Source organism: Sapajus apella, unplaced genomic scaffold (assembly GCF_009761245.1).
Source record: "Sapajus apella isolate SASKATOON/1434 unplaced genomic scaffold, GSC_monkey_1.0 scaffold6, whole genome shotgun sequence".
Lineage (NCBI taxonomy): Eukaryota > Metazoa > Chordata > Mammalia > Primates > Cebidae > Sapajus > Sapajus apella.
Window position 1 is genome coordinate 65,715,813 of NW_022436946.1, and position 23,443 is coordinate 65,739,255.

Here is a 23,443-nt window from a genome sequence, read left to right on the forward strand (position 1 = left end):
AAAAAAAAAAAAACAAAACAAAAAACAGCATACTACAGAAAATACTGAAATATAAGCAAAACTGAGATGACCTTACCAGTCTCCAATTTTTCAGAACGTAACTCTGACGTATGGTTCCCCTCAGCAATGTAAACTGGGAAACTTGAGCACTCTAGGAAGAGCTGACAGGCAGCAAGAAAGGCAGAAAGGTATTCTTTAGAAGTTTTTTGTTTACTTATGTTTCTCTCTTTTACATCTCCTTGTGAATTTCTGTCCCATTTTGAAGTCTCTCCTTGTTCTTGACCAAGATCCCCTTGATGCTCTGTAGCCAAGACCTGAGAAAAAGAGTTACTCTGAATGATGTAGAGGTTGATAAGTCTGGTAAGAAACTGTTGGACATATTCCAAGCAGCATTGCATTGCAGTCTTTTGGGCTGTCTTCCCACTTCGGGTTGTTGTCCCCTGAGTGTCTAAAGAAGGGGTCTGAACGATGGTTTCTTCAGATCCCACAGTGGATGCTGTTTCTGTCTCAGAGGATGTGCTGCCAATTGGGATGGTAGCTGGTCCCTGCCCCTCACTCAGTTCTCTGTCAATGTCATCAGTTCGGTCTGCTTGATATTGTATAAACTCAGTGAATCCACTTTCTGATGATCGACTACTTGGTGGATTTTCTCCATCTTCAAACACTTCAGTAGGATTTTCATGAGAAACTGATGATATCTGTTAGATTGTTAAGAAAGCAAAAGGCTGAGTAGCAAAGGATATATTAGGAATTAGAAAAGGCCATTTTTGAGAGACATTTTAGATTATTCACAATTTAACCTATCCATTCTGTTAACTCTTAAAGCAGCCCCTACACTGATTTATATGTATTCAATAGGAAATACTGATACGGTTCTAATACATTAATATACATTCATTCACCAAGTATTTATTATGGACTACATACAGAGCATATGTAAGGTTAGATTGAGCACAAAAATACATACATACAAATCTCTAGGATCTATATCCTTGTTTTCAAATGACTATTTCATTTACTTCATGAAATCACTTTCCTAATGTATAAACAATACAAAGAATGAGATCTGTAAGGTTAAAAAATGACATATTAATAACTACAAATAAAATATAATAGGTCATCTGTTCAGGCCCACATGAATGTAAAATTTTTATTGAAATATGTAAAGTACTAATTAAATCTTTGCTATTAATCTTACATTCTTTCAGTGACTAGTTCCTGAACTCTTATCATGTGCCAGACACTGTATTAAGTAGTAGGAATAAAGGGAATAGTTTATAATCTAGAGAGGAAGATAAGAGACAATTACAACAAACAAACAAATGAATCAGTTCCTGGAGTAGAACTATATTAGCCTTTTCCTTCCTATAACTGAATAAATATAAAAATCAAGCATATTTTCTGGCTTAGTTTAAGTACAAGTTATACCTAAGAATTCCTTGGGTGACTGTGTCAGAGTATAATTTGCATTTGAATAAGATCACAAAAAGTGATCTTATTAATATATGAACTGTTGCCCAAATGCTCTGTTGCCCAAAGCTGGGTGTCATCCAATGTTCCTTGCCTCAGCGAATGACACACTTTTCCTTGAGTCAGTAACATAGAAACCTAGGGGTCATTCTTGGTACCTTCTCCACCCCTCCTCCCCTTCCCCACTTTCGTATCAGTAGAGGGGTTAAGGATCCAGGACTTGAATCAACTAGGGCTCTGCCATTCACTAGTTATGTGATACCTGGCAAGCTATTTAACCTCTCCAAACCACCATTTCCTAATATGTATAATTGAGACAATAATTCTTACATTCTACAGTTGCTATGAAGATTACATGACCGTATATATAAAGCACAAGGCACAATACTTAGCACTAGCAAACACTCATTAAGTGTTAGCGATCATTACCCTTATCAATCTATTATTAAGTCTATTTCTCCTCCTAAATATATTGCTAATCCATCCATTTCTATCTTTACTCCTCATATCTTAGTACAAATTACCACCACCCCTCACCTGGGCTACTACAGGTTTTCCCACATCTGTTCTGTTTCTCATCTACATTTCACAAGGCAGCCAGAGTAACTCTTCTAATACACTAACTTAATTATGCCATTTGCTTTTTCCCCTTCAGGGCCTTCCCGTTGTTCCTAAATAATAAAAGCCCTAGAATAGCTCAAGGCCCTCTAAGACCTGGCCTCTGCCTATCTTACAGCTGCATCTCTAGTCTGCTTGGTGCTTGTCTCTGCCTAACAGCCTTTGCGAAATCATAGCTGAGACTATTAGGACAGTGAAAGATATCACACCTAACTGACTTCATCTTGCTTCTAACCTCTCAACTGTCCTTGTTCATTCCTGGGTGTAGGCTGAACTAGCCCCAGGAAAGAATTTAGTTTATACTTTAAAGCTATATTGTTTTGTAAAACAAATGAAAGGTTACCAGGTTAGAATCAGAAGGTCTGGAATTCTATATGTTACCAGCCATTATTCCAGAGGTCCTCAGATTTGCAACTTCCGCAATTACTCTTGTAGGTAACGTCACTATGTGAACCTAAGTTTTTGCATTTCTAACAACTGAATGGCCCCATCTGGACAGGCCAATCAGTTCTGTGGCCCCTACCCAGGAACTGACTCAGCATAAGAGAACAGCTTCAACTCCCTATGATTTCATCCCTGAGCCAACCAAACAGCATTCCCAATTCACTGGCCGCCTCCCCACCTACCGAATTATCCTTAAAAACTCTGATCCCCAAGTTTTTGGGGAGGCTGATTTGAGTAATAATAAAACTTCAGGCTCCTACATAGTCGGCTCTGCATAAATTACTCTTTCTTCATTGTACTTCCAGTCTTGATAAATCAGCTCTGTCTAGGCAGTAGGGAAGGTGAACCCACTGGGCTGTTACACTTCCTCTGTCAAGTGCTGTCTTTTTACCTCTCTCACCACACCAATCTCTCTAGGGCTTCACTCAAACATTCCTTCCTCAAAAAAGCATTCTTTGACCCCAGCCGATGTCAAGTCACCCTATTTTCCACATTCCTATCATTTGATTATTTTCTTTTGTACATTTATCACAACTGTAATTAAACACCCACTTACTTGTTTTATATCTGTCTCCCAATTAGAAAGAAAGAATAGAGAAGGGCAGAGACTATGCATAGCTCACCACTCGATATCCAGCAACTAGCAGTGATAGCAGTAGGAGGCAGACAAATCCTAGGCAGCCAGGAATGATCTGGTGAAACCCTACCTTCAAGCCAAAGACAGTTTAAAGCCTAGCTGCAAGTCCTGGATAAATCCACAGACCAGATTGAGAACGTGTCTTCCCATGTGGCATGCCTTCCTCTGATTGATCCCCACTCTTCATCTATTTTACATATACCTACCCTTCCCTAATTGGTTATTTATACTGTTGTGCCCACCTTTGAGTGGTGCCTTTGTTTTAGCTTCTTTTGTATACTCAGAAGAAGATGTGCTGTAAGTGTAAAATGTTCACTAGATCTTGAAGACAGTACAAAAAAGAATTCAAGCTACCTCACGTATTTTTTTATATGACATCAATTTTATGTAGATCTCACTGAAATAACATATTGGCTACAATTGTCTAAATAAACTATAATTAAAATTAATTTCACCTGTTTTTTACTTTAATGTGGGTACTAGAAAATTTTGAATTACATACGCCATTCACATGATACTTCTATTGAAAATTACTGATATAGATTAAACTGCCCTACAACCAAAAGCCTACAAGCCTACTAACACTGCATTTGGATCTAAGAAAGACTCACTATTATTTAAGTGCTTATGTATAAGTGATTTTACTAAGTAACTGTTCTGCTTTGAAGAAATGTAAATGGTCTAATACCAAAAATAATAGTTAAAATTACCTTTTTGTCTTCCCATTCTTTGACTGAATTGTTCTGCCCACTTGGAAACTGTAACACAACTCCAGTGCTAGCAGATAACAGTGGAGGTTGAACCTTGCTAAGGATCTTTGAGCAGAGTCTGAGTGAATCTGTGAGTTCAGATAAGTGCAATGTCTGGAGATGGCTTGTCAAGGCAGAAATCATTCTGAGCAGCAACTGAGGCAAGTGTTCTGTCTGGATTTCAATATAAGTCTCCTGAAAATAAAAGTGAAATAAAAAAAAGTTTAAACAATGTGTAACCCAAACGTTACATTTTTAAAATCTATATAAATAAGGCAATAATTTTACTCTTTAATGTTTTATACTCATCATGCTCTTAACACTGTATAACACTATATAAATAAGGCAATAATTTTACTCTTTAATGTTTTATACTCATCATGCTCTTAACATTTTATTACTGATGCCTTATAAAATTTCTAATCCCAAATTCTCAATTTAAATATTGCAAAGCATATATTATAAAAGAACCCCAATTTTATCTGCTACATTATTAAAATTATAACATAACAAAAGTAAACAGAATCATTTAAAAACAAAACAGGCTGAATGTCGTACCTGACACAGCACCCTCATACTTCTAGTAGGCTTCAAAATGAGAAAGCAAAGAAGTGAGGAGAGAAAACAGAAGGGAAAAGATTTCCAACAGTCTTCATTTAATAGAAATATGTTAATATAAATGCAGCATTAGACCACTATACACTAACAGTTAAGATTTTATAACATGCAATTATGACGTATATTCCATATATTTTTTATGTGTATATGTCAAAAGACAAAACACTTAAAAGATTTTATGAAGAAAAGCTTACAAGAGGAAAAAATCAATTTAATTTTAAAGATGAAATGTATCTAAAGATAAGGCTTGCCTCCAACATGAAATATTTGAACTGCATTATTAGATTTCCTTGATATTTTCTTACCAAGGTAGTCTTACCAAAGAAACTATGTCCAACAAAAAATCCACCAGTAAGCAGAAATTGGTCAGCTGTAATTCAGATGAGTCGCTACTATCTCCAGGCCCAATCTGAAGCCTGGCATGCAGTGTCCTCCTAAAAGGACAAAATTGACTTTATTAAGTATACTGTCAAGTGATGTGAATACCTGTGACAGCATCATCATCCTTCTAATGAAGGCCAAGTCAATATTGGGTCACACACAGTAATGTTTTTGTGATGACATATTCTATTTCCCCTAGAACACTGTACCTTTATGTGGAAAATTCTCAAAGCAAGATTCCTAGGCTGAACCTGTCCCTGCAACTCCCATCCTGCACTTTGAAGTGTTCTGAATGGATCTCACTTTCTGGGACTTATTTCCCACTGCTTCTACTACAGATGTCACCTCCCAGTTAACATTGATTAATTGCTACTTGATTTCTAACACTGGGGTCTTAAAACAGGCTCATTTGTTCTTCTGTACTACTTTCCTCCCCAATCTCATTTTCCCATGTTCAGAATGAATCTGTCCTTCAAGTCTGAGATCAAATGTTACCTCCTCCAGGAAGCCTCTTTTGACCCAAGTAGTAGAGATCATTCCTCCAACATACATATTAAATCATAGAAATCCTATATGACTATACATTGCCCTACACTCTTAAGACATAAAGAATATAATATAGTCCCTGACCAACAAGAATATAAGCATGTAGACAAATAAATGCAACAATGTGACAGTGTCAGAGGCATTGATTCTGATAGGAGATTTGAGGCAGTCAAGGAAGGAAAGGTGGGTAACCTCTACATAGGCTTTCAGCAGATGGGCAAGGGGGAAGAGTATTTTAGAAAGAATAGCACAAGTGAAGCCTCAGCAGCATGAAAGATAACTTTCTAACTTTCAGAGAATGGTACAGATTGGCTGAAGAAGTGTGGATGTGTGCATTTCTGAATGTGGAAGGAAAAATCTCAGAGTAGGATCAGGTGGCACAAAGGTATGATTCCTCTGCATTCCTATAATCTATTAAGACATTTGTAATTTTTCATTTAATACTAGGAATATACATGTGCATGTCTTATTTGTTCTCACTATAAGATCTTTGAAGACAGGGACTGTCTTTCTGCCTAGCACGATGCTTTTTAGCTGGGTGTTCAACATCTGCTGAATAAGCCAAGAACTTTCTAAACCATTAGAGATTAATGTATAGGAGCAATAATTACATTTTTTATTAAAAGACTTCTAATGCAAGATCATACACAATTACATTTTGACTACATGCTTCTGAGCTTTGAGTTGAGAGGATATGGTGTAGCAGCCAGACAGAGATTCCACACAGGCTCACTGGTATCCTAGGGTTTTCAGACATATTTTTGGCTTTATTTCCCAAGGGGTAGAAGGCTTTTATCACTTGCCAGTGACAGTATGAATTAGTTCTAATGGCTTTAAAAACACAAGTCAGGCCAAGAAGTTTTTTGTTAATCAAAGTGAAAATTCTTTTGGGAAAGTGTGCTGAGGCAGTAGCCAAAAATTTGCTATCTTTTCTACACAATAAAAAACTGGATTACTATAGACTGAAGAGGGAAATCTTTAATCTATTCTGGTGTATGAATAACTGATCTCTAAACTCCTTTCCAATTCTAAGGTTATATGATCAATGAGTTTATAGCCTATGTGACAACATAGAGTCAGATTACGGATAATAAGTAACTAATAGTTGCTAGTAGTAGAACATATAAAAGAACATTCACTAAATTTAACAACTTAAAAATAACTCAAAGGTTAGTTTTGGATGCTACTAAATTAAAAGGAATGAAAGTTCAACATACCTACAACATTCTTCAAACCAACGTGCAACATAATCCCACATATAATAAGGTTCGAAGGAATTAAAGAGAAGGTTGGCAGTTTTAATCAGCTCTGCTGTTTTCTTATTTTCTCTTAATTTACTGGAAAAAGAGAAAAGAAAACAAAACTAAAAAATATTAACATTTATTTTTTCAAATTTAAACTTGAGTGCAATGCCAGTACATACTCCTAGGTAGTTGCTAGAAAATGTGCTAGTAAGAAGACTGCAACAAACAATTTTTATCTACTGCCACTCCCCTATTACTGTATGTGCAGTTATTTTTCCAAATTTGAATTTTTGTAACTCAAATATGTGGTCAAGATCAGAAATTAGCCTTGCATAATTGCTGAATAAAAAAGACAAGGAACAAGATGTTCTTTTTGAACTATTAGAGTGTGGGACTGTTAATTTGGCAAAATTCTTTTATTTCCCTTGGCACATATAAACTGAGTAGTGATTTGATTTTCACAGCCTTAATTCTCAAGAATTTTATCTGCTTCCCTGTGCCATTCAGGATTTTCTTAAGAAAGGTTTAGTTTCTTTTGACCAGCTTCAATCAAATTATTCTTAGTTTGAAAAACAACCACAACAAAACAAACTAGTGCTGTTAATAGCCATTATTACTGAAATTGCATCAGGAAAAAATAACTGTTATTTCAAGTGGCAACCCTTTAGCCTATTAGCTATTTTCTCTTCCTGTCTTTTCTAACAATTAAAACAACTGTCTTTATATACTGAGGTACTGTCAATACAACTAGCATGTCACAGAAGAAGACTAATTAAATACTCTATGGGTGATATCAATTCTCGGATAGATAGCATACAGAATGAAAAAGAGTACCAGGTTAGTTAATGCTAACTTCTACAACAAAAAATACAGGGGATTATATCACCAGAAATTAAAAACTGTCTTAAAACATTTACATGTATATATATGTTTTAGGAAAGCTCAGAGTAGCTCCAAAGTCTCACCAAGAAGACACCAATTAAATGCAAACTATGTAAAAAACAAAACTGTAGTTTTGGAACCTTTGCCATATTACAGTGACAGATGATACGGGAAAAGAGTTGGTCTGCTTAATGTAGAGAAGAAAAAAAATTTTGTCAGCTCTATTCCTGATTAGAAAACAGGACATGCCGTTACATGACTTGTCCTATGTATGCATGTACACATACACACATACACCTGATTTGTTACAACTCCAATTACTAATATGTGGCAATTAGTTTCTTGTGAGTTTGGTAAATGTAAGTAAATTTCCTGGAGCCAGTATCTTCAAATTAACTAGTAAAATTTAATTTTTTAGATTTTAAACAGGTGAGATTAACAACCAACCCTGTCTGGACTGTGGTGGTTCTGACATCGTGCTGTTAAGTGTCTGTTTGAAAGATTACAATGCAGTTAATTATAATAAATTACCAAATTACAGTTATATTTTAACTTATTAGAACACAAACTTCATAGAATATGATCCGAGTTATTACTAACACTTCAAGTTTCTATTAAGAGAATACATACTATATCTTTAAGTCATATTTAATTTTTTTTATAATTTACCTGCTTAACTGAGCATGATCCTTGCTGAAGGGTGGTTCTGTTTGAAGATCCAACTCTGCTTTGCATTGAGAATACAATGTTCTAAACACTTCAATCAGGACATCTTCTAGAATTACAGGTCCTAAAATTAATATGCAAATTAGATACTAATTAATTGGCATGAACAAATCATGCTTATCTGAAAATTGGCCTAATTAAACAATGCTTTAAAAACAAGTATTTTTAAAATAATATTTCTTCAGAAGCTAAGCTAAATTCACATTTTTTTGAGACGGTAATATAAAACATTACATAATTAAACAAATATTTAAAGGGCAGGTTAACACAACAGAAGTTACAGAATCAGAGAAACTGGTTTTGCCAGTTAATAGTTCTGTTACCTTGAACAAGTTATTTAACTTTCTTGAGCTTTAGTTTCCTCAACCAAAATGAGGGCAATACCAAAGCTTACAGGACTGTTAAGGGTTAGAAAAAATATTTGTAAGACGGGTAGCATAATTTCTAAAATATAATGAATATTCAACAAATGCTACTCATAATTACTGCTATTAATACTAAAATGCATAAGGCTAAATTTTCTTGCTATTACAGATATCATTTCCTTAAAAAAGTTCCTGAGTTTCATCTGTTATAATAGCCAAAAAGCCTCTCAAGACAATTTATACAACTCAAGTTATTCTTACATTTAAAATTTTTTCATTTTTAAGAAATGGTGAGAAGACATCTGCTAACACATCTGTATATAATTTGAAGAAATTGCATACTTTATGATTTCATTTTATTGTTGCAAATATTTACGATTTTTCCTGATTTCGGTCTCAAGTGCCATAATATGTAACAAATACACAAAGAATAAAGAGACAACATACAAAATAAAGGGAATGTGGAGAAAAAGTTCACATCACAAATATTTTTTCTCAAGTCATTGGATTCTCTGAACTATAAATTGGTCATGATAGATAAATGTTTCAATTTCAGTAACATAATCAGGATTAAGAGAAGCTTAAATAGCATCTTTAAAGTGATTCCTTCTGCTACATACATAGCACAGGACAAACATAATAATGTATCAGCTGGATGAATATCTGTATCTTAACTTCAAAGAGTGAACTTTAAGAAATTGTTGAGAACTTAACAGCCACCTCAAAATATAACAATTTCCTTGATGACTCTTTTTATTTTCTTATTAACACAAAGTACCACACATAACCTTATGCCCTAGGAGAGTATATATTACCTAGCTCAGGTTTGTCCAGTAAACTGATTAAAATTCGAAAAGGCTTTAGATCCTGCATTAGAGTGCTCTCTTCTCCATATCCATTCACTTGTAAGATTCCCACCATTGCCTTTAAAAAAGGAAAGTACACACTGGTCATTTAAATGAACATATTCAAAGATTTTTTCCTTAAGAAAAAATACTTTTAAATGTAACCATATGTAATGGAGATTTATGCACCCATTGCTTTTCTGAAGCCTGTTCACCAACCTTGGCCTTCTTATGCTGCTAGGAAAAAAATATTTTTATTTACCTTCAGAAAAAAACTGTCTAAATTTACTTTAAACATAGTGGAATATCAAAGCAAATTTAGAAAAACATATTCATAAGCCAAGTGTTTTCCTTACAGATAAATTTTTATTTAAGATAATCCTTCTCAAACTATGCCACATTATCACTGCAGTATCTGCTGTTAGGCAATTATTTTTCCAGACTTAATAACTATATTCTTATAACCTCACTCCTTTAAAAATGCTTCAGATACCATGTATTTTCTTGTTTATTTGAAATACCTTAAACAAATATAATTCAAATAAAAATAATAATAAACTTCTCCAGAGCTTCACAAGAAAAAGCCCACGTCCTGACTCATTTTTGGAAAAGCTCCAACTTTCACAGGGCAGAGAGGTGAGAAGCTGCAACTATGTTTTAATAAAGTAATGAAAACAAAGAGAAAAAAATCTTTTGTCTTAGGTGGTAGTCTAACATATGATTATTTATCATTTTACATGCATTTTCATGTTATACACATTCTTGGGATATTTGTAAGTTTTGTCTCCACCCTTTCAACTGTAAAATCAATTAAGGGAGGACCTCGTCTTACACTTTTTCAGTAACTTTAGTGGTCAGTAAGTGACCAAAGAATAATGAAAATATTCATTACCTGGACCAATAATTCTTTTGAAAATGTAGTGAAATAATAAGTGGCATGTTCTTCTGGATTACTGTGTCTTGTGCTTCTGGGTCCTATGATAGCACCATTGTTATCAAAACCTCCAGGGAAACAAATCACAAAATTAATTAAAAAGGAATTCTCAAAACTGTTGTTCACTAAATACCAAAACAGCAAAATCTCAAAAACAGCACTAAACACTTACCAATTAGTAGCCCATTCAATGTCAGCAAGAGAGATCATTTTAGATAGTTTAATAAAGGGAAACCAATACATAAGTATCATAGTATTCTTCCAGAATTATCCTTTGTTTTTTGGCCAATTTTACTAACAGTGAAATAACTGAATATGCAGAACATCCCAATAAGTTACATTATGTCCCCTCACTCTAGGGAGTGAAGAGTTGTGAAGACAGGCAAAACACACAAAAAACATAGAAGATCAAAGTGTACACATGTATTAATGCCTAAGCGGGACATTCGTATGATGTATAAGACAATGGTACTAGTCCTGATTCCTTTCATGACTTCAGAGTTTTGGACAGTATGCCAGCATTTTATTAGCTCATCCTTGTTTGCCTACTAACTTAAAGTACAACTACCTCAATTTGTAATGGGAAAAACAAATTAAGGACTAGGCAACATGACTTTATGGATTCAAATAGCCTATTCAACCATGAAGCTTCTGAAATTTCTTCATGTCATACACAACTAACACTGTTTATATTTTTATTGTCCATTTACACAAGAAATCTTAGTGTTTAAATTTAGGACATACATACAACTTGGTAATCCTGATACATGACAAATCTCCCTCCATTTTTTCCCAATTATGACTGAAGACATCAAGTACCTACCAAGAAGCCATGCATAAAGTCTTCGGTTCAGAGACATATCCCTCCTTAGTACTACATGAAGGGCTGCTGACAAGATCCTAATCATATCCGGACGAGTGGCCTGAAAGTTAGGAATATGGTTATACTTAACAATATACAATATATATTATGTTTTTTCTCTTTAAAAAATGTTTTGCAATATGCTCAGAACATTAGGGTATATGGAGTACTTTCATATATTATTTCAAACACAGAAATTATTACTTCCATTTTACGGATTAGGAAACAAGAAGAAAGATAGGTAACATGGCTATTTAGTTGTATAACTGACACTGTAACTTAATTATTTCAACTTCCAGTTTAAAGTTTTTTATATAAAGCGAATTCTGACATAAAATAAATAAAATGGAGCAAGATGGGACAGACATAAGAAAATCATATGCCATTAGTCTTTCACATTTACAATGTTGTCAACTGACTATAAACTTAGAAGGTCTCTAACTTCATCAACTCAAAGTCATTTATTTTTTTAAAAATTTTTATCCTGTAGTATTTTAAACATACCGAAAAATAGAGAAAACAACAAAATAAACCATTTTCCAGCAATCACTCAGCTTTAACAAATCTTAATTTTCCTCTCATTTTTTCCAGATCTTTTTAAGAGTTTTTTTTTCTTTTTTCTCAATATCCTTAATTCAATATTTAAAAAATGATTAAAGGAGATCTGGTTATAGCTAAAAGAGGTAAAGTTATAAAAATCAAAATAGAAGAAATGCAACTAACTTGCTATTAATTTTAAGATAAATTACTTTACAATAGAATCTTGGAATCAGAATTAGAAGAAAATGGGGAAACTAATTTAGCAACCACTCTATAAATAAAGAACCTAACCCTCACAGGTTCTGGAGGTTTTGGCTAAGTGCTTAGCCAAATTCAAATCCCTGGTTAAGTGCCCCAGCTAGATGGAGAACTCACTTCTCCTTAATCATAGACCAGTGAACTTTGTCCTATACCATGCTTCTTTGATAGAATTAGAATTAGAAAGGATTTACCCAGATCATTTATTTTAGAGGAATCTTAGAGAAATAATTGAGATGATACAGATCACCAACAATTGACAAATTAGGTTCACTCCTTTGAACACGAATGTCTTCTATTGAACTGTGTGATTCTGAAAGTACAGTTCAAGACCCCTGGGTATCTCTAAGAGTTTTTCAGGGGGTCCACAAAATAAAAACTAATCATATTCATAACAAATAAAACTATGCATATTCGTAACAATACCAAGATGTTATGGGGCTTTTTGTTCTGTTGACATTTGCCCTGATGCACCTTAGCATGAAAAGCAGCAGCACAGCAGTGGCACCCGCGATACTGGTAATCATTATATGTTTACTGCCATGTACTTGCAGTAAAATCAAAAACAAAAAAAAGACGTCAGTTCCATTTAAAAGTGTTGTTAAAACAGTATAAATTTGTTTTCTTATATATCAATCTTTGAGTGCATGTCTTTCAATATTCTGTGTAATAAAGTTAAAGATACACTCAAAGTACTTCTGATGTATACTGAAGTATGATAGTTGTCTCAAGGAAAACCAATTGTGTAACTGGGTTGTGAGCTTAACTACCAGCTTTCTCACAGAATGTCATTTTTTACCTGAAAGAATTACTAACACCAACTATGATTATGCAGACTTGGGCATTTTGTCGTCATTTTCTCAAAGTGAGCCTGTCATTTCAAGGAAAATAATATTAATCGTGACAAATAATAAAAGTTGAGCTTCCAAGAGAAATTAAAATTATAGAAAACTTGCACTTAGATTGAAACTGCGTGTGTATATAAATGTGTGTGTGTGTGTGTGTGTGTGTGTGTGTGTGTGTGTGTATTTTTTTGAGATGTTATCTCGCTGTATCACCCATGCTGGAACGCAGTGGTGTGATTTTGGCTCACTGCAACCTCTCCCTCTCAGGTTCAAGCAATTCTGCTGCCTCAGCCTCCCAAGTAGCTGGGGGTTACAGGCATGTGCCACCACGCCCAGCTAGTTTTTGTATTTTTATTAGAGATGGGGTTTCACCATGTTGGACTCGAACTCCTGTCCTAAAGCAATCTGTTCGCCCAGGCCTACCAAAGTGCTGGGATTACAGCTGTGAGCCACCAAATCCGCTGAAATTGTACTATTTTGATTTGAACTAGCTTGAAAGCTTCTCAATACTGGGCTTAAAAGTTTCTCCCCATATCTAAGAATCTTCACTGATGAGATCAGTGGCAACAGAAATAAACATGATTGGTATAATATAATAAAATGTGAAAACATTCGGAAAATCTGCATAATTCAGTAAGCCAGTATTTCCTAAATATCCAATCATGACATTACAAAAGCATGTATGACTGAAAGATCCACTGAAAGTACATGATAGGTCAGTGGATTTTAATGAAACAGTACATGAAAAGTTCATTTATATGGTTTAAGACTCAATATTGTAACTAATTTTGAAAATCTACAGCTTGCAAAATTTGGTATAATATCAAAGAACACGTAATTTTAACATAAAATGCTACTGAAATACTTCTCAATTTTCCAGCTATATATCAATGTGAGAGCAGATTTTCTTCATACACTTTAACCAAAAGAACAAATCACAAAAGACAATGCAGAGGAAGATATAAAGCACTCTGCTTTCTTCTATTAGGCCAGACAATAAAGAAATTTGCACATATACAAAACAATGCTTCTCACTAATTTTTTTTATATGTTAGAAAACAGTTACTTACATAAAATGTTATTTATGCTAATATAGTAACTGTTATTGTTAATCAGTAAATATTTTAAAATTTGCCAGTTGTAATTTCTAATATGATAAACATAGACAGATCTCACCAATACAAGCAAAAGATTTTTGAGGACCTTCGGTATTTTTAAAGAGTGTAATGGGGCTCTTCAACTAAAGTATCTGAGAACTTCCGATCTAATCAACATCAGATAAAGGATTATACTGTCACAAAATGTTAAAAAGTACAAATGTCTCCCCATCTTATTTTGCGAGAAAAACTACTCTCTTAAGCAGGAAGCAGAAGATTTTAGTCAAAGGATAAAAAATTTCAGATAGGAAAAATAAGTTCAAAAAGATCTACTGTACAACATAGTAACTATAGTTGTTAGCAATGTACTGTATTCTTTAAAACTGCTCCGAATACATTTTGTGTTCTCACTGTAAAAATTAAGTGTGAAGTAATGAATGTTTATTAGCTCAATTTACAGATTCCAGAATGTATATGTATTTCAAACATCATGTTGTACAGGATAAATATATATAACTCATGTCCATTAAAAAATTTAAAAAGCTGCTTCTTGATTACAACTGATATCACCATCTATTTCTAATATGAAAAAAGTCTACTATAATCTCAAAGTATAAGTACTACAGATTTGGGTGTGCTTTCCAGGAAACAAGTAAAAGAAATGTAGCAGTCTATCCCACTGCTAAAGTTCCTAACAGCAATCATCCTTTTGGGATGTGGTAAGGAAGGTACTGTTAAGTTACAATTATAATACAATCCATACTTGCCAAGAATCTGCAAGACACAGAAAGAGGGAAAGTGGGAAACTAAGGTGACTACATCATAATCCTTATTCAGTTTGGTACAGTAATAGGGAGAACTGTATTAGAATTGGGTGTAGTGGGGAGTGTCAGGTCTCCATGTGCAAGTTTGGACCCAGAAAGGCTAAAATCCTGCCTGCCTCAGCTGATCACCCTCCACCCCTCACCCCCCACCCCAAGCCTGCAGAGCTTCCCTTGGACATAAGCTTCCCCTCACCCCATCCTGTCATCTTAACTGTTCTTATAATAATGTGAATACTCCTCACCCAACCCTGCCATCTTAACTACTCTTATGCCTTACCCCACCCACCACTGTAACTGAAATTATGGTAATATATACTCCTTGCCCCTACTCCCGCCACTGTAACTGATCTTATTCCAACACCCCTGCCCCCTCCCCGAAAGATCTGCCCCAATCTATAAAACCAATTCCTATCCCACCACCCTTCGCTGATGCCCTTTTTGGCCTTAGCTCGCCTGCACCTAGGTGAATAAACAGCCATGTTGCTCACACAAAGCCTGTTTGGAGGGGGTCTCTTCATTGAAAGAGTCAGTTTTAACAGGGAGAAAAGTATTAGAATTACAAGATTATTAGAATTGAGTGTGTACTTTTAAAAAACACATTCAACAAAGCTACTGTTTTCTTAATACATATTACAGAATGTAAGAATCTAGAACATTTTAGCTGGTAGGAATACAGAGAAGGTAGAGTAAGAAAGAACAAGCTGAAAAAAGCTTTAGGAAACACTGATAATAATATTAAGATTACAAATTAAGTTCTTGAGTCTACTATGACTTAATTCCTCAGATCTTGCTGAAACATGTATCAACTGAGGGTCCAATGATGTTGAATATTTAGAAGGTAAGAAAGCAATTGGAAAGTTCAAGAGTGAAAGTCAATAAATTTTTTGGCTAAAGATCCAGTCAGCACAAATTTTAGACTTTCGGATTACATATCTTGCTTTGGCATATTCTTTGTTTTCTAAGACAAAGCAAAAACCTTTCTTATCTTTTGGGCTGTTTGGCCATTGCTATACTAGAGATTTGCTAAATTTAGATTATGCTGAGTTGACTCAACAGGTGTTTTTTGTGAAAACCCAAAGAGTAGAATAAAGTCCCTTAGTTTAAGGGTCAAAGACTCAAAATAGAAACAGAGAGTGATTTACACTCCAGTTAGTGACAGTATAGACAATAAAGTGTAGAATTATTTAAGTTATTAACATTTCAACATCAAAGTAAAAGAAATATCTTAATAATGAATAAAAAATTGTCCAGTCATAATGAAAATTCACTACAGTTATCAATTAATCACAGTTCTTATGAAAAACTCAAATAATAGTCTCTTCAACTAATATCTTTTTAGGAATAAATTTACTTTTCCAAGGTAGTTAGTCTCAATATCTTATTACTTTTGTTGGGTATGTAGTTCTACCATTCTGAATGCCTATATTCTGGTGCTGCAAATCACCTTCATCAAAGTTTAGAACCCAAAGGAATTTAGATAATCTCTTTTAAAATGAGGGCACTGATTAAATTAAGTTCTAGGAATGATCTTCATTTATGATCTGTCAAATTAGTTGTACTTATTACAAATAAGTTGCACTTATTTGTAATAAATACCACAGTGACAACGCCAGGCATGGCGGCTGACGCCTGTAATCCCAGCACATTGGGAGGCTGAGGTGGGTGGATCATAAGGTCAGGAGTTCAAGACCAGCCTGAAACTCCATCTCTACTAAAAATACAAAAATTAGCCCAGTGTGTTGGCAGACACCTGTAATCCCAGCTACTTTGGAGTCTGAGGCAAGGAAGTGCTTGTACCTGGGAGGTGGAGGTTGCAGTAAGCTGAGATGGCGACACTTAACTATAGTCTGGGTGACAGAGTGAGATTCTGTCTCAAAAAAAAAAAAAAAATAGTATCACAGTGAGTAAACAAACATGTGGCCGGCTCTTAAGTTATAGTCAACTCTGCTAAGGGTCTGGCAAGCATGTTAAAATCACCATAACAAGATAACATAACATCAGCACAGATGATGGCTGGGTAGAAGGCCTGCGTCTCAGTCTAGGCTTACTCAGAGTTAGGAATGAAAACCTCTTGCTTTTTATATGTTACAACTTTTTTCAAAAGTATGAAATAATCTACTTGAATTACCACATTCTTATAAAATCAGTGGAGTTTTTTCTTTAGTTTTTCTTTTTTTTCATGACAAATTCCACTCCTTAAAAAGGAACTTATTTTCTATGTGCTTACTGATTTATACAATAATTCAACATACATGCCTTTAAAAAATAACTACACATTTTATCAATCTATAGTTTTCCAAGAATGCTTTATATTAATATCAGCATTAATATTTTACCTGACTCATGTGGAATGGAAAACAGAAGAGTATGAGGTCCAGTGTGCTTCTCTGTACAAGGACACTTGAGTCCTGCACCGAAGTACTTACTGCTTCTACCTGAAATAACAGCATCTTTAACATCTATTGTCTATTACACTGGGAATTTTTTGCCATAAAAATGTAACAACTCTTAATTTTCTCAAAAGTATGCTTCTGAGGAGCTAATCAATATTTAAAGATATTTACATTATTTTGAATAGTAAACACATCATGACAGTATAAAAATTAAGAAGTACAAAAGACTATACAGCAAAACTTCCAACTATTCAATTTCCCTTTTGTAGGCAACAGTTTTACTAATATCTTCTGCAAATACAAGAAAAACACATACATATATTCTAAACTCTGCCTTTTTCATTTAACATGTTTCAGAGATCTTCCTTTATTATTACATAAAGAGCTTCATTTCTTAAGGGCCAAAGTATTTTATTTTGTAAATGAACTCTTAGTCAACCAAGCTTCTAATCATGTGCACTTACACTGTTTCTAAGCACTTACTATTGTAAATAACGTTGCAATATATAATATTTACATAATATACATCTACATCTCTAAGATAAATCTCTCAAAATAGAATTGCCAGGTCTTGGAGGTATGCGCAGCTACAATTTAAATAGCATAATACTGCTAGGTGTGGTGGCTCACGCCTGTAATAACACACTTTGGGAGGCAAAGGTGGGTGGATCACTTGAGGTCAGGAGTTGGAGATCAGCCTGGCCAACACGGTGAAACCCTGTCTCTACTAAAAATACAAAAATTAGATGGGCATGGTGGTGCATGCCTGTAATCCCAGCTACTCGGTGGGTGATGCAAGAGAGTTGCTTGAGCCCTGAAGGCGGAGGTTGCAGTGTGCCCAGATTTTGCCACTGCATTCCAGCCTGGGTGACAAAGTGAGACTGTCAATAAATAAATAAATAAATAGCATAATGCTTTCTATTAGGTTTCTATCACTTTATATTCCCACGAAGTTTGCATGACAATTTGTTTCTCCACATGCTTGCTTAGCAATACATTTTTTTTTCCCATTTTTTTTTTTAGACATGAAAACTGGGTTGGTGTAGTTTAAACTTTTATTTCTTTATTACAATATAGATCATCTCTTTATATTTGAATTATGTTTATTTCCTTTATCGACTCAAATCCATTTTCTACTTGATTATTCATATTATATATAGCTCTTTGAATATTAGAATATTCCTTTGACTGTGATATTTTGCACGTTTTTCCATGTGTGTCATTTATTTAATAAGTAAAAAAAGATTTGTTTAAAATTTACATTAAGTCATTAAAAATAAATGTAACAGTATATTTTAAAACCTGAATTTAAAAAGCATAGCCATTTTGGAAATAGTTTGGCAATTTCTAATAAACTTACACATTAGAAGAAAAAAGAGTCAACCTCTGATACCTTGGATTAGACAATGGTTTCTTAAATATAATATCAAAAGCATAGGTAGCAAGAGAAAAAAAATTAGATAAACTGGACTTGATCAAAATTAAAACTTTTTTGCTTCAAGGGACCCTATCAAGAATATGGGAAAATAATCTACAGAATAGGGGAAAATATTTTCAAATCATATATATGATAAGGGTTTAATACTGAGAATATATAAGGAAGATTCGACAACAATTCAACAACAAAAGGCAAATAACCTAATTTTTAAGATGGACAAAGAATCTGAACAGAAACTTATCCAAAGAAGATATACAAATAGCCAATTATCACAATATGTTCTTCATTAGTCATTAGGGAAATGCAAATCAAAACCACAATGACAATACTTTATACCCACTGGGAGAAGTATAATAAAAAAGACAAGTGTTAGCAATGATGTGACAGAACTGAAATCTTCATATACTCCAAGTGGGAATAAAAACTGGTGCAGTCACTTTGGAAAAAAATTTGCCAATTCTTCAAAAAGCTAAACAGAGGTACCAAAAAACTCAGAAATGGCACTACTAGGTATACACCTGAAAGAAATGAAAACACATGTCCATACTAAAACTCATAAATGAGTGTTCAATGGGCATTATTTTTAATAGCCAAAATATAGAAGCAACCCAAATGTCCATTAGCTGATTAATGGTACATGCACACAGGCCGGGTGCAGTGGTTCATGCCTGTAATCCCAGTACCTTCGGAGGGCAAGGCAGGCGTTTAAGACCAGTCTGACCAACATGGATCTAAAGATCACAAAAAATGAGTCCACTTATATACAGTATGATTTATGTAACATTCTAGAAAAAATAAAACTATAGAAACAGTAAACAGATCAGTGTTTCAAAGGGCCTGGGAGTATAGAGGAAGGGGAGAGACTAAAAAGAGGCATGGACGACTTTTAAGGGCGATGGAAATATTTTGTATTTTAAGGAGTATACAACTTGAGAGATCTGAAAAATGTAAGCTCCATGAAAATGGAAACTGTTCATTACACAATCTCAGTGCACGTCTGGAATAGTGTCTGGTTCTAAGGAAATATTTGTGAAATGAGCAACCATATTTTTAGACCTACCATTAGCTCAATATCACTGCCAATGATATAAAGTTGATCTTCCATAGAAAGCTTCCTGTTTAAATGGGCAAGAACATATGTGATTCCAGGTAAACGCACAGCAGGACTGGTGAGAAGGCTACCCCACAGGGCACTGTAGAATGCCGACTGGTCCACAGCAGCAGCAACCTTTTCCAACAACGTATTTGTTCTGAGGTATAAATAAAGTGGTTTAAAAAGGGAAACATTTAATTTCATCCTTTTAAAAATAAATCACTTTCTTCCCAGAATGTATGCAAACATCCATGCTATAGTTGTATGTTCCACCCTAGAAACAAGTGTGATGACTGAAAGAAGTCAGAAGACTGACTTTAAGTCCTGGCTCCACCATTTACTAACTACATATGTTGAGGAAGTCACTTCATTGTTCTTCAGTTAAGTCTCCTCATTTGTAAAATGAAGAGAACAACAACAAAAAAACTCCATCACAAGACAAGACAAACAAACATAACAAGACATCACAAACCTACTTCACTGGGCTGTTATAGTACTCTAAGTATTAAAACACCACATACATTTCAGTTAATAGTAACCTATAGAATATATGTTCTGTTGGCTTTCTATGAAATCTTCAAAAGACATTTCAAATCTTTCTGAAATCATTATATAGTTCAAAACTTCAATGAATTAGATCTATGACAAAATCAAAGATACCTAATGCTTTAATAAGAAATACACTTAAAGATTACTTTTTAAGGGAGGGAAGAAAGGGGAGTGGGCTAAAAAAAAACATATTGAATAGTAAGCTCACTACCTGGGTAAAGGGATCATCCAAACCCCAAACTTCAGTATCATGCAATATAACCATGTAATAAACTTGCACATGTACTCTCTGAATCCAAAATAAAAGTTGAAAAAAATTACTTTTTATTTGTTTTCAACATAAGATAAACAATGCAATACATGAAAGTCTATTACACTGTAGTATAGTGAAGAGAATTTGATGAGTTCTACTGTTTACTTGCTACTTAAAACTAACCCTGTAATTTCTTCTGGCCCTTAATTTACCTACATAGTAAAAGAATAACATTTACAAATCCTTTTATAGAACTTATATGAAATAACTAGCAAAACATTAACAAGGTAAATCATGGGAATACCACAGTTATAAAGATCATTATTCAACTTCTATAAAATTTTAAATTGTAACTAGCAGAGTTATAATTGGTATCAAGTCCATGCTTCCTTAAGAGAAAAATGACAGTTTTAAACAAAACTATTTTATAAGCTAAATGAAATAATTTCATATTACATTTATGAAACTGTAGGAAAATAACAAAAAAAGTAAAATTAATTAAAACAAGTGATAAGCTTCAAACTTTGAGGACAAAATTATTTTTTCCGCAAGGAGCCTTTAAAAAGGTAATTCAGGCCGGGTATGGTGGCTCAAGCCTGTAATCCCAGCACTTTGGGAGGCTGAGGCGGGTGGATCACGAGGTCAAGAGATCGAGACCATCCTGGTCAACATGGTGAAACCCCGTCTCTACTAAAAATACAAAAAATTAGCTGGGCATGGTGGCGCGTGCCTGTAATCCCAGCTACTCAGGAGGCTGAGGCAGGAGAATTGCCTGAACCCAGGAGGCAGAGGTTGCGGTGAGCCGAGATCGCGCCATTGCACTTAAGCCTGGGTAACATGAGTGAAACTCCGTCTCAAAAAAAAAAAAAAAAAAAAAAAAAGGTAATTCAATATATTAAGAATTAGATTCTTACTGAATGATGGAAGCGGCTGAAAAATAATAACTAGGCAACGCACTTGAATAAAATATTTAAATTTAATAATTAAGTCTACTTATAAAGTTTGGTATTTTCTATTTTTGCTGCCTCAACTCAGTTGTTTAAAATAAGAATATTAGTAATGAGGTATTAGAGATACTTAATGCCATAATGCATTGCCTACAATTATTAACTCCCCAAAAATAATAATGGGCACCAAACAGATCAAATAACAATTAATTAAATACCAAGAGTACCATGTCAACAGCTAGCAAAACAGCACTGTACTGGCACTAAGCTATTTTCTCCCATTAGCAATTTAAAAATTGTTACTGCATGAACTAATTTTTCATTCTTTTCATTAATCTAAATGTCCTATCTATTATTTTAAATTATCAGTCACAATTTTCTTGAGTGACTTGTATGTGCTTGGCAAAGGACTAAGTGATTTCTTACTATAATAACACAAAGAAATAGGTATTATGTTTGTTTTAAAGATGAGGAGACTGAAGTTCATAGACACTAAAAAAACTTGCCTAAGATCAGTGTCTGTATAGGCAGGACTTCCACTCAGTACATCCACCTCCGAAGTCTATGCTTTTACTGCTAGCTATGTTTTCAGTATGATACACAGACTAGACAAACTATAATAATGTTTTATTGCTATAGAATTACTCATGTGATACACTGAACTGTCTAGAATAATTCATTTGTGATGTTAAAACATATTTACCTAAAGACACTTGCTGACAAATCCATGACTTCAATTACCTAACTGCACCAAATATGATCTTACCTCTCATAGTACTCTGATCCTTCTTCTAAGCCAGGAAGAATACCAGTAAGCAATCCCTGCAGACCAGGTTTCAGTGTTTTACCCAAAGGCAGATAATATATCTCATACAAACTGAGCAATGTTGGTTTCACAGACATGGCAGCATTTGCAAGAAGAGGAAATAATCCAGAACTGTTAAAAAAAAAAAAAAAATACGGACAAAGAGGGAGAGGGAAGCAAAATAACTATAAAATACTAATTCATATGCAATTATATGTATAAATATTTTACTTATTTTTGATTAAAAAGTTATACTGATTGGCTTAAAATAATACCTGTATATTAATGACTACATCCATTAAACCAGACCAGTTCTCTCACCTAAGTTTTATACTTATAAAGCCAATAGCTACCCAGCTGTTTCACAAAGTTCTCATATTTCACAATTGCAAAACAGAATTCCCCAGCGTGCCCCAGCAAAACATGTGCCTTCCCTGTAATAACTGTCATTTCAAAATATGGCATCGCTATCTATCTGGCTTCTATCTGGCTGATCAAAAGCTATAAATCTAGGACTCATCCTTGACTCATGCCATCCTCCTGCCTCAGCCTCCTCAGTAGCTTTAAAAATCTTCTACTCTAACCTGGCTAAGTTGGCTCATACCTGTAAACCAAGCACTTTGGAAGGCTGAGGTGGGAGGACTGCTTGGGCCCAGGAGTTTAAGACCAGCCCAGGAAACATAGTGAGACCCCATCTCTACAAAAAACAAATATAATTAGCTGGGTACAGTGGCACGTGCCTGTATTCCCAGCTACTTGGGAGGCTGAGAGTGAAGGACTGCTTGAACCTGGGAGGTAGAGGCTGCAATGAGCTGTGATCATGCCACTGTACTCCAGCCTGAGTGACACAGCGAGACCCTAGATCCAAAAAAACCAATTTCTACTCTAACCCGCAATCAGTTATCAGGTTATCAAGTTCTCTCTACAAGTCACTCTCCTAGATAATTTTTGAATATAATAAATTGTATCTCCACTAGATAGCTATCTAGAAGCTGCTATCTTATCTTACTCTTCATGTTTTAACATGTACTGCTTCATTATTGCCTTAAAGCAGCTCTCAATAAAACCTTTCACTGATTT

General features: G+C 34.4%; 1 protein-coding gene across 13 annotated transcripts in view; it reads right to left on the reverse strand.

The window, feature by feature from the left end:
* The window catches only part of DOP1A (DOP1 leucine zipper like protein A), a 99,254-nt gene that overhangs the window by 43,021 nt on the left and 32,790 nt on the right, over nt 1-23,443 (reverse strand). For 7 of the 13 annotated variants that reach the window (XM_032275404.1, XM_032275396.1, XM_032275399.1 and 4 more), the window contains 12 exons: nt 22,325-22,495; nt 19,777-19,966; nt 17,222-17,320; nt 11,283-11,382; nt 10,418-10,527; nt 9,496-9,604; nt 8,259-8,379; nt 6,681-6,800; nt 4,856-4,970; nt 4,477-4,506; nt 3,880-4,113; nt 77-698 (listed from right to left, as the gene is read on the reverse strand). In XM_032275404.1, coding sequence (XP_032131295.1) covers nt 77-698; nt 3,880-4,113; nt 4,477-4,506; nt 4,856-4,970; nt 6,681-6,800; nt 8,259-8,379; nt 9,496-9,604; nt 10,418-10,527; nt 11,283-11,382; nt 17,222-17,320; nt 19,777-19,966; nt 22,325-22,495 — 2,021 coding nt within the window. Of the gene's footprint in view, nt 1-76; nt 699-3,877; nt 4,114-4,476; nt 4,507-4,855; nt 4,971-6,680; nt 6,801-8,258; nt 8,380-9,495; nt 9,605-10,417; nt 10,528-11,282; nt 11,383-17,221; nt 17,321-19,776; nt 19,967-22,324; nt 22,496-23,443 lie in introns of all 13 variants that reach the window. The other 6 variants (XM_032275405.1, XM_032275402.1, XM_032275408.1 and 3 more) reach the window with 5 other exon arrangements.